Genomic DNA, 12708 nt, shown 5'->3' on the forward strand with positions numbered 1-12708 from the left:
TTGAAAATAAGAGGAAAATCTCACAACAGTTCCAGTCTTTAAATAGTCTTTTAATTTGTTAAAATTAAATGTTTCTCCAAGTGACTCATTCACTTTGTTTCTCAAGATTTACAGGGATAAATACTCCTCTATGTTAATGAGAAAGATAGATAAAAATCAGCCTATGTTGGCTGTAATTATTCTGTCCAGAAAATGTCTTATATTCAAAAGTGTATGTAGCTGAATATATTTTCCAAGAGAATTTACTGTTTAATTAAGAAGGCTTTCAAGAATATGGAGTACCATATATTTTTGTTTCTCACACATTACCTGAAACCTACCTGTCAAACACAGATACCAAGATAAATATTTTCATGGGTGTGCTTTCTTAGCCAATATATACTCTTAAGGAGGGTTAGACAGTTTCAATACATGGTTTTTCTCATCACAAACACATGTTGAAATAGGTTTGCATGACTCATTTGAGAAGTAATACTTGGAGTGTGAATACATAGGTAAATCTGGAATATTAAGTAACACAGTGCACAGGTCGCAGTGTGATGTAGAGATAAGAGAGGCCATTGGTAGAATTCAACAAGACAGAAAAAACTGTAAGAGTACTCACTCCCAAACCACTAAGTAGGATCAGTTACTTTCACTGTTTTAGGATTTTGAGTGGGTTTTTGTCTTATTTTTAACAGATAGTTAACCTTATATCTTTACTAGTCTGTAAAACGCCACAAAATAAGCTAATCAGGGGAAATGTGATGTAAGAGATTCAGTACTTACTGATGCTCAAAACCCAGAGCCCGGGCATTTGTTTAGGAAACAAAATATTCAGATTCTTCCCAGACATGTTGCTGTGTGCTGCCAGTAAAGACTAGCTACTGAATGGGAGTTATAAGCCTTCCAAATAATTAATCCTTCTGTAAGGATTGAATTCCCTGGATTTCTCAGGTAATCCCAATCCCACAGACTCTGTGTCTGTCTTGGTAATAAGAAGGTAGTTTATCATCAGCCATATGAACATGTTTTAAGGATGTTCTAAGTCACAGTGGTGTTTTCTTAGTATTTATCTTATTTTACAGTTGATAAATGAATGATTTCACTTATGTCATTCAAACAGTCAAAAATTTCAGCTTTTAGATAAATACATTATTTTTAGTAAGTGATTGATGGAATAAATGTGCCTTTTGGCCTTATGAAAATACAAACTCATCTGTATCCTCACTGTGAAATAATTTACTGGCATGTGAGTTAAAGAAGAGAAATGTTGGGCATTGTGGCTTGGAAAGGTACTGTTGTATGGTGTGATTCTCACCGTCCTTCCTACTGCAAGCAAAAAAAATTCACCTGTGCTGTTGTTGCTGTTTTGCAGGTCAAGTACAGCAGTGATCAGAGGCAGATGAAAGGTAGACGTAGTGTGCTTCTAGACACCCCTGAGCTAAGGCATGTCAAAGAAACACAAAACAACATCTCAATGGTAGGGTACTTTCTTCCTGTGACTAGAGCCTTCTAAGGAATGGCACTTGGCTTCCACTGGATTTTGCCTTCCATTAATATAGGTAACTAATGAAACTCTCTCCTCAGGTATGGAAGGAATATTTTCTTCTTACGCCTGTAGAGGGAGTGTTTGCTAATGGCATAGGCGTGTAATGAGCATTTTCAAAATACTAATAAACAGTTTTCTAACAGTTAAATGTCCGTTCTTTTGGGTTTTTTTTTCTTTAAAAATGTACACACATCATTTGAGCATCACAATTTCACTGGATTAGGTGACACACTTCACCTTGTGCCTGTGCATGTTCCTGGTTTCTGCGTGACTTTGGTTCCTGGAATGAGTTGTTTTGTGTGCATCAGCTTGTGTGAGAATGTTTGTCAACTTAATGAATTGATGATTAGGTTATTTATAAAGTAAATATGCATAATCAGCAGTACTACCTTTATAACTCTTACTAATACTGGGGTTTTGTTCCAACACTTGGTGCTGTAACACTTTCTACTCTAATGTCCTTTTTTCTAATATTTTCTTTTAAAGCAGGCAGTTTAGAATAACTGTTGTTCTTTCTAAAAACCTATTTTTAAATCCTGACATATGATAAAACAAAAGAGCAAAATTTACATTTTGTGTGATACTGTGAAAGTAGTCAAAATTATCAGTGAATGAAAATGCTTGAGTTCTTTAGAACTACTACTGCTGGAATTTTTTTACTGACAGATGTATTTGTCTGCATCAGTAGACAGCTACCCTGTCTTAGAGAAGAAGGGAATGCACCAGATGATGTCCTGAGGGCAGGGCTGTTTTGTGTCTTGTGTGATAGTAAGATGATGCTTAAGCTAATGCCGAATTCAGTATCAATGGAAAAGAAATGAAAAATTGCTAATAAAATATCATAAAAACTAGTTAAGGTGATAGAAAGCACTTGGCTGGCCATCAAGCCTATCTCATGTGTATAAAAAATTCTGTTATGGTGCAAAGTCAGAGTATATGAGTGCCTCATATACCGGACACATATGTATTCCTGCACAGAATAACCATTTGCTGTCAATTGCAACCTGGGGAAAAATGTAATTCTCCTCGTTTTCCTAGGTAAAATATCATGAAGATTTTGAGAAGACAAAGGGCAGAGGCTTCACCCCAGTGGTAGACGATCCTATAACAGAGCGTGTACGAAAAAACACCCAAATTGTGAGTGATGCAGCATACAAAGGTGTGCATCCGCATATTGTTGAAATGGATAGAAGACCTGGAATAATTGTTGGTAAGCTGTTAAATACTCTTACTATTGAAGGCGTGTTGGGGAAGATAAAAGCCCTTGTTTGTGCTCTCTAGATTCCATTTTCTCTCTTTTCTCACCATGAAACTTATGGTTGAACTACAGGTTCCATGTGAGCTCTAGAGAAGTCATAATGGGAATGAATGGGAGATATATTGTCATTTGCTCTGTAATTTAAAAAAAATATGGATAGTTGTTACTATTACTTTAAATTTGAATTTTGACTCTAAAAGAAAGGTCAAAATATCTACAATCTTAATTTTACACAGAAGAAAGATGATTAAAACTGATTCTGCAAGCTATCAATGTTTAAATTTTGCAGGCCAGTTTGAAATTTCCCCTTCTCTCAGTCAGTAATTTCATCAGGATTGCACATATCTATTTACCTTGTGATTCACAATTTCACACAGCTTTAAAAATATCTCAAGCTGTAATTCATCACTAACTCATTAGATCTCTGGTAAGCCAAGTACCAGTGTTGAGAAGTGATATTCTGAAAGATGGCCTAAGATAAGGATGGGTGTTCAAGGGGTAGGATACAGATTAGATTCATATGTAAAGACAAGGTGTTGCATAAAGGTATTATGTGGCATAACCATAATGAGCTCTATTTAAAAATCAAAGTGGATATTTGCAATTGCTGAAAAGTCAGCAAGTCTGCTACAGCAAAGGAAGTGGTAATATTTTTTTTTCTTCTCATTTCCTTTTGGTTTTTTGTGTCCCATTTCTGTTTTTCTGTGCTTTGCAGCCATGTGGACCTCAGAGGATCTGCGTACAAAAAACCCATACTGAGACAGCACTCTTAAATTCTTCATATATAATGATAACAGTGAGGCTGACTTAAGTTTGCATCTCAAAACCCAGAGAAACTGCAGGTGAAAGGGATTAACTTGTTGGTCACATAGGCCATCCTCCTGCCTAAAGCAAGGTTAACTATGTAATTCCTGGCAGATGCTTTTTCAGTCTTTCCTTAAAGTCTCCAAATAAGTGTCCCCCACCTAAGGAAGTGTATTTCTTTCCTTTTTTGTTGCCATCCTTTATGTGTCTGTAGCTACAGTAGCCTTATACAGTAGCCTTATGTCCTTATACAGTAGCCAAAAAGGTTTTGGGAAACCCTTTTTGGGTTTCCCAAAAGCGTGTGTTGAGAGAGCTCTGCTGGGGCAGGTGCTGATGATCTTCATAGCTGTGGTGCAGCCAAAGAAAAAGAAAAAGGCTTCTGTAAAACTGCAGTGTGACATTCAGTTTGCAGTTTGCTCTTTGGTGTATGCTACAAGCCTCCTGCTCTCTGCTGCATTGCATGTGGGCTGTAGCCCTGTGTAAGAACCATGTGTGCAATCCCGTGTTCAGCAGCTGAAGCCCTGCTAGCACAAGCAGATTGGAGTGAAGGACATCCCTGAGATAGATTCTTGAGCTGTAAGAACTGAAATATTTAGTATTATATATCACCTAAAAATACTCCAGTATTAAAACACACGTAAATTCTTAATTTCCCATGCCTGTCAAACAGCAAAAATTGTACAACTATTTAAAGGAGAAAGGCCATGACTATTTCAGCTAGAGCTTTTTTGGAATAAAATTGCAAATATAATACCTACTTGTTTAAAAAGAAGCAGTGAGCTCCCTGCACGTCAAATGTCCTTGGCAGCTCAAAAAAAACCTTTGCAGACTAAAAAATGTACTTAGGGCTCTCGTGAGTATTTTTTGTAGCTGTAAATTGTTCAGCCAGTTATAAAAAGTGTGTCAGAATCCCTCTGGTTGATTTTTAATGTATTATTGGTGAAACTAGAGCTACTCTTTCAAATGCCTGGTTACTAAAATGAATGACACTGCTCTGGCAAATAGACACTAGTTTTAACCCTACTAAGCCATTCTAAACCCATCAAGATAAATTGATGTTGGTGAGCTTTGGATCTGTTACTGAAGAGAAACCACAATTCTCACATGAATATAAGGATATTTTACCTTGGCAAAAGCTACCAGGGAATTAACACTGATTTGTGTCATATATTGCCAAGATTCTATGTATGTTATTTCAGATTACAGAGATGGACAAAATCAATACAAATCATTGACTCTTGCACTGGTACTGCCATGAAGCCATACTTGTATTTTCACTTGCTAAGGCATGATCAAACAGGACAAGTTGGGCGCTCACCAATTCCCCTACCCCTTCTCATGCCTGTCAGTACTTTATGTAGGTGCATAATTTATCTCCATTAGGAATAACATATTGTTTATCAAAAGATTTTGAGTTAGCTTTAATTTCTCTTGTTAGGAAGGAGTTAGCACTGCTCCTCACCTCATGGGGCTTATGGTAGATAATGTGCAATGTCCACACATTGAATGTATTCAAAGCCATGGGATTTATTTTGTTAGCTCTGTCTGTTCTTTCCATTGCATCTAGGCTATTAATCATTTGAAACATGAAATATTTGGGGTCCTCACAGCGCTGCTTTACCTACAACCCAATACTTGGTACCTCTCAAACCAACAAAAGAACAGAGCTGGGAAGACAGTTTTTTTCCTACTTCTAGTGTATGGAAGTAGCCAGGTCTTGCAGCCAGGTCTGCCCAAGAAGAAACTATAGTAAAAATGTGTCATCTGGTATATAGGTGCTTTGACTGATTATATTTTGCATCAAGGTTTTAGTTAAAACTGGTTTGAAGAGATTAAAAGATTTATTAATTTTAGACATATCAGATATCATAGAATCATTTAGATTGGCCAAGACCATTAGGACCATCAAATGTTACCATTAACCCAAGTCTGTCAAGCCCACCACAAAACCATGTCCTCAAGAATCATGTCAACGCATCTTTTAAGTATCTCCAGGGATGGTAACTCAGCCACTTCCCTGGGAAGCATGTTCCAGTGCTTGACAGCCCTTTCAGTGAGGAACCTTTCCCTAATATCCAATATATAAGCCTCCCCGGGGACACTTGGGGCCATTTTCTCACATGCTGTTGCATGGGAGGAGACTTATTCCCACATCACTCTTTCAGACAGTTGTAGAAAATTATGAGGTCACCCTGAGCCTCCTTTTCTCCAGGCTAAACGCCCCCAGCTGCCTCTACTTCTCCTCATCAGGCTTGTGCTCCAGACCCTTCCCCAGCTCCATTTCCCTTCTCTGGACTCTCTCCAGAGAGAGGAAGGAATGTCCTTCCTGAATTGAGGGGCCCAGAATTGAATCCAGGATTTGAGGTGTGGCCTCACCAATGCTGAGCACAGGGTTATGGTCACTGCCCTGGTCCTGCTGGCCACACTGGTGCTGATCCAGGCCAGGATGCCATTGGCTACCTTGGCTCCCTGGGCACACACTGGCACAGGGAATTACTTGTTAAGTTCAAGAGTGGACATAATTTTATCCTATGGTAGATGTGTACAATGCAGATTTCTACAGCTGAATTTGTCACCTTAGTTCAGTTTTTAAAATATTAATTAGGAAAGATAGACACTTTTGAGTTTACATGAATTAAGCAATTAGTAGAAATTTATTTTGCATGAGCTATGGCCCTGATTCTTTTTCTTATGCTGACATGACCTCTGCTGTATGCAAAGGAGACTCTGTAGTGTCTCTGTCAGCTGTGGAGCTGTATACTGCCAGCGGTCAGCAATAGGGATATACACTGCAGCAACATCACCCCTAAGGATGCTGCTGGTGAACTGGGGAAATACTCTTATAGTTCTGATGATTTTGGTTCTGCTACTGGAAGAGAGCTCTAACATGTGATAATAACTGGTTCCCATTTATTTCGACTTAAGAACATTTTATGATCATGTTTAGAAAATGCAGAAAAATTGGGAGCAAAAGTCACCTTAAAGTAATGTCAGTGCTTAAAATTAATGCACTAAGTTCTTTTAAGTAGGAAATAAAGCTTTCTGATCTCTTCAGGTGAATATCTAGGTATTTTGTTTAATTTCTAGATGAAGGAAATTGATTACTGATTGTTAAAGCTCATTCCTTTCATGCTTTTGCTTCCTTTGTTGTTTGTCTGTCTTATACTTTCTGTGCTTTGGAAAAAGATCTTAAAGTTTGGCGCACAGATCCTGGCTCCATCTTCGACATTGATCCTCTGGAGGACAATATTCAGTCTAGGAGTCTACATATGCTTTCTGGTATTGCTTATCCTGACTTTTCCCCAGTTCAGCTTTTCATGTTTGCGAGACTGAGTTGATACTGTAAATTTTCAGGTCAATAAGCCAGCCATATGTTTTATAAGCATACTTGTAATATATATTTCTAACTGTTGTAGTTTAAAAGCAGTATTTTATAGGAACTTCAGCCATAATCACATGTGCAGATAAGAAATAGTGAAATAAATCTTATCTTAAACAAGTTATTCATGCCACTTACAAGTAGCCATTTAAAAAGCATTGACCTACTTTGTCCTTGCTATAAGTAGAATTTTCAAATGGTTGGACCTTATAAAATTTCAGAGTTATAGAAAGTGACCTATTTACAGAATTGGTTTCTTTTCCATGCACATTTTGCCTATATGGCACATGACATTATGCTTTGGTCTATTATTTGCAAGTCCAAGATGTTCATAATTTTAGGATATATGGAAAAGGAGAGAAAGTAATGTAATAACAGGGAGTGGGTTTTGGCTTTACAAGGTTATTGATTCTTTTCCTGCATAGGAATGTTTATTTTGAATGTGTAATTTTTCACATGCGTTTCCTTTGCTACTTTGGAACTCTAAATATTCTTTTGAACAACATACAGCTTTATTTCCACATGCACTTGTATGCATGCTCGGATAAAGGAATAATTTGATTTTTCCCTGAAAATTTTTGTATTCTTAATCTTTATCCCTTTCCTTTCTGGTATCTCAATACCACCTTCCATTTCTGCTATTCTTTTAGACCAAAGAACAAGCTTAGTTGCATTAGATTTTGAAGCAAGCTTTGGAACTAATGATGCTCAAAATGGAAACAAAATTGCAAAGAATTTACTTTTCTCTAATTTTAATGCCATCTGGGTATGAATAGCAATGTTAGCAGTGGTGGGGTTTATGTTCCTTGTCTTTGCACTTCCATCATCTATTTACTGTGATATTCTTTATTTACTGTGATATTCTTTATTTCTTTCTACCTTTGTAGAAAGAGCAAGCCGTTACAGTAAGCAGTATTTACATTCTACCAGTCTGGGAGATTATAAGTCAGATGGCTCTGACACGAACCCCACCTTTTCTTACTGCAGTGAGATTACAAGGCCATCTGATGAAGGAGGTACCCTTTGTTCCCACCTTTTTTCACTAACAACACTGTTGCAGTGTGTGGAGACTTCACAGGCCTGTATTAACTCCATATCCTTGTGTTGTCAAACAGAAGCTTTGTAAGCTATTGCCTGATTGACAGAGAAAGCAAAGCAAGACTGCACAGTTTGTGTGCCATATCATTCTATTGTGAATTCTCTTTCACAGTTTTGGTGATGCTGTTGGCTCCAAAGCCCTGTTAACTCCTATTTACAGTGCTTTAAAGAAATTGTGTTGTGTTTTTGCAAAATGTACATGAATCTGTTTTTATTTTTTCTCTTGAATGACACAATGTAACTGAATAAAGTACACCTTTAACCTGAAAAAAACATATTTACCTTGGGCTTCTCAGTGGGTAAATCAGGTATATAATAGTATTTTAGTGACTGAAGTACTTTTTCCCGTATTCAATTATGCAGGAATTTGTGGCTCTCTGTTCTTTTCTTTAAAAAAAAAATCCAGGGAATTTTATTGTGTTCTCTCTTTCTCACATAACTAAATTTTCTCATCCTCTCAGTGGCTTGAAAACCAGGGTTACCATTCAGTTGGAAAGTTTATGTAGTCTGCTATGGAGTAATGTTAGAATACTTTGACAAACCTGTATTCTCAGGTATAAACCCACATTGTGTACCTGTTTGATGCTGTTGATTAGAAGAAAATTTAGAAAAGTGATGAATAAGGGTCTAATCATTCTAGTGGTGTTACAGTATGCACTAGACTTGACTGATGAATTGAAAATATTCTGAATCATTGCATTCTAAATAGATTTTTTTAAAAATAGTGATTTCTGATTCTCCGTTGTGAAAAAATGATGTATTGGGAAGATTATCCAAAGGGTTACTTTTTTTTTTTCTTGTAAGAAACCAATTAGGTGCTTCCACAACATTAAATTCCCCATGCTTTTAGAAGATTTTAAGGCATCTTAATTGTAGACTGCACTTGTTTATGTTTATATTTGTTTTTGCTTATAAAGACAGACCAGGCAGTTTTTTCTCTACAGAACACTAGGAAAAAGCAGCAAAGTTTTGAAGTTTAGGTCTCTCTTGACAGCATTCTGTCTGAAAAATATCTCAACTGTTGTGTTTTGGGTTTTATTTACATTTTTTATAAAGTCTTTTCTGTCTGCCCTGATTTTCCATGCAGCCTTGTACAGTGGTTTTCTCCCAGTTCTTTCCACACTCACTCTCTTGCTGCTCTTCCTTCCCTTTGAGTAAAGTTCTGCCCTGTTAGTTTGCATTCAGGGTCCAGGAAAGAATGATTTGGCTCAATCATATGGCTCAACACCTCTGCCAATCTGGACCTATTTTGGAAAGTTTCTAGTTGAAGCCTTCAGGGCTGGTTTCCTCCTCTTTTGCATTTGACCTTTCCTTTTTTTTTTTTTCCTTTTGATTTTCTCTTAATGTCTAGTTTGTGTGCACACCTTTGTCTAGGTGTGTATCAGCATATTGACATAATGCACCAATTCATTCCTTACCATAGGTTTGGACTTTTTCAGTATAAGTATCCATTTATTTTTATTTTAAATTGTGTGTAGTCTGTAGATGGAGAAAAGTAAGAGATAAGTATCAGTTCATTTTCAGTTGTGGATATATTGTTTCTCCGGTGGGGAAAAAAACGGTTTCTTGGTTATTTTCTATGTCATCACCATATTGTTTTAAAAGATATATAGAAATCTGTCTGTTGGAGGCAGAAATCAGTTTTGCAGTACTCCCAAAAACACATTTAATGTAGGAAACCTTAGTGGATATTAGAACAGAATTTTCAAGGGCCTTTTATTGTGTTTTAAATATCATTGCTGGAATTTCATATATTTGGCTGGAGCCAGAATGTTACTGGTTGGCTGCAGGTGTGCCATTTTCACTCCTTCAGCCCAAGTTCTTCAGACTCAATTCACCTGCTGCCATCACACAAGTAGTGAGAATTAGCATAAAGGACCCTTGATATGAGTTTAAAGGTCTTGCTGTCTTTATTTTAATGAAAATAGTCTGCCAGCAACACTCAAGTCTCTTTCTTTGCCTGGTTAGTTATCTTCTTTTACTCATACTGGCAATCCAAATACACATATTTCAGTGAAACTCCACTTATTTTGTTATCAGCCTTAAAAGTAACTGGTGGATTGCTAAAAGAAAACTGAACATTTTTCTTAGATAGTGAATTGATATTACATAACAAAAAAAGCAACCCAGAAACAATTGGTGCAAACAACCTCTGAGGAATAAATACAGAAAATGGGCATTGCTGTCAGGATGACTCCAAAGTCTCTGAAGACTGAAGAAAACACAATGCTGCAGTCTCTGTCCTAAAATTTTGAAGTCTTTATCTAGCTTGGAGTGGAAATTTAATCAATGAGAAACAATAAGTCCTTTAATCTCTCCCCAGTGGCATGTCCTCATTGTGTGATATGAACCTTCTGAAGAAGAAAGATTCCAGAACAGCTGAGTCTGCTCCTTTCCCTTCCTTCAGACTCCAAGGGTCATCTTCCTTCTTTCCTCACTGGGGCAGGAGCTTGTTGCAGGCCACTGGAAGAACTGCTGTTTGAGCTGCAGTGTGGGCACAACTCTGCAAAGAGCAAACACAGACCTTAGGTGGTGTTGGGTGTCACTGGCAGCAGCCTTGTTCTGTGTACCAGCTCAAGGAGAGGTCTTTTATTCCTCAGTCCAGCACTGACATGTTAAACATTAATTTCAAGGATGTCTCCTTCTCTTCCCCTATCACACACCAATATCTGTAGCTCTGTATGTAAAATTGTTCCTAGGGTTTGCCTGAGGCTTTGATGCCCACATGTATATACCACAGAAAATCCTAGAACAAGGAACTTTGCTGCTGCTTCTGCTCCTGGTTAGTCTGCTCAGAAGACTACAAACTACTCAGATAAAGTAGGAAAAATCCCTCTTTATTTCACACATTGGAATTGCAGATGTTTCCCTGTATGAAGCCAAGGAGTCTTCTTGCATTGGGATAGTGGTCATAACTCTCCTCCTGTGCTAAGAGCTGAACAAAGAAGAGAAAAGAAAACCAGATTTTGTTCCCTTCCTTGATCTGTCCTTCCCACAAATTTTTATAAAAAAACCCTCTGGTTTTGAGGTTGGGAAAAATCACCATTAGTAGAAGACAAATTGAAGAAAAAAAGAAGGAGTAATATCTGACTGCTCTTTATGTTGGAATAGAGAGATCTGTCTTGTGTGTCCAGGTTCAGGTGTCAGGAGTACAGGGCAGGAATCCTTCCCTCTTCTTCATATTCATATCCAGTTGCTAAGCTCTGCCATTCTGGGGAGGTCAAGCAGAATGACACAGCAGTTACATTTTCTTTGTCAGTCAGGGGAGAATTGTTCTTTTTTGCTAGGTAGCTGAACTCTGTTTCCATAGTGTTCCTCAGAGTCCAGTAATCAAACGTGGCATTCAGAGGGAGAGGAATTGTACAGTTCAGAGGAAGAACTGTAGGCATTTGTGGGTTTCTTGTCCCCTTTCAAGTGTGTCAGCAGGCTACCCTGCCACAGAAGGTTGAACACATCAAAATGATGCTTACTGTCTACTTGGTACTTCTTAGTGAGGGTCACATTGACACTTCTCTTAGCCACCAGACTCTTACATCTGTTCCTGACTTTTTGTATTTCAGACCAGGTGGTACTTTGGTTTTCCTTCTTTAACCTGCCAGCCCCAGCAGGTTTGCCAACCTGAAAGCCAACATGGGGGAAAACAATAGTCTTCTTCCATTCAACAGCATTTTGGTAAAACTGTTTTTCCATCTTGGTAATCAGGTGGTTTTCTGTTCTTAAGTGTGTAATGTACTACAAATGCTTGCAGTCAAATAATAAATAACTTACCCACAAACATCTGTGATATTTTTGAACTTAACTAGACAGTTCTCCTCTGTTTTACAGACACAAGTGCAGGTATATGTTTGTAATCTCTCTGGTGCCACAAATTATTTAGCATGAAGAGTTTTCTTTGTTAAAGAGCTTGCTCTCCAGAACCAGTGAACCCTGGTCTTCCATTCTCAAATACATTTTTACAGAAATGATACAGTTTCCCTTGTAAAGGTTTGCTGTAACCACGTTGTACCCAAAAGGACATAGTTCTTCAGGCAGCAAGACAGAGCTCTCTCCCTTCTGAAAATTACATCTTTCATTTGAAGGAGGTGTGTTTTGCTGTTTCAGCTTCTGCCTCCTGTTTTGCAGTGACTCCCAATCTTCAGAGGGCATTTTTTCCTGATTTAAAATAATGTCATTTCAGTAAGAGGAGTTCTTGAAAACAGTGGGAGGCTTACTGGTGGTAAAAACCTTCTCACCTCTAGACCTGAGGTAAGAAGGAAAAGTAAAGACAAAGTTAGTTGTAAGAATTTAGATTTCAGTTAGAAACAGGTTGAGTATGTTCCCTACAAATGTGCTAATTTCTGTGTGTTTACATGATAAGGGGATTTCTGCTTAATATATAATTTTGTCTCTGAATAATCCTTTTAAGCCTTTTAAGCCATGTAAGCAGAGGGATCCAGAAAGGCATTGGTACTACATTTATGTACTATCTTGTGCATTATCAGTTTTCTATCCTAGTCTGGACTGTTGGACTTTTAGTGTCCTCTGCTGAGTGCTTTGTTAATGCAGAACATGAGAGAAATTAGTCTAGAAAATTATATTTCATTCTTTTCCAGCACAAAGAGGTATTAGGTATCTGCAAAACCTGATTTTTTAACATAA

At 37.6% G+C, this 12708-nt stretch overlaps 1 protein-coding gene across 1 annotated transcript in view; it reads left to right on the forward strand.

The window, feature by feature from the left end:
- The window catches only part of LOC132325101 (LIM zinc-binding domain-containing Nebulette), a 246884-nt gene that overhangs the window by 212879 nt on the left and 21297 nt on the right, over positions 1–12708 (forward strand). The window contains exon 5 of the mRNA XM_059841999.1: positions 2570–2741. Coding sequence (XP_059697982.1) covers positions 2570–2741 — 172 coding nt within the window. The remainder of the gene's footprint in view (positions 1–2569; positions 2742–12708) is intronic.

The sequence above is a fragment of the Haemorhous mexicanus genome, chromosome 1, assembly GCF_027477595.1.
Source record: "Haemorhous mexicanus isolate bHaeMex1 chromosome 1, bHaeMex1.pri, whole genome shotgun sequence".
Taxonomy (NCBI): Eukaryota; Metazoa; Chordata; class Aves; order Passeriformes; family Fringillidae; genus Haemorhous; species Haemorhous mexicanus.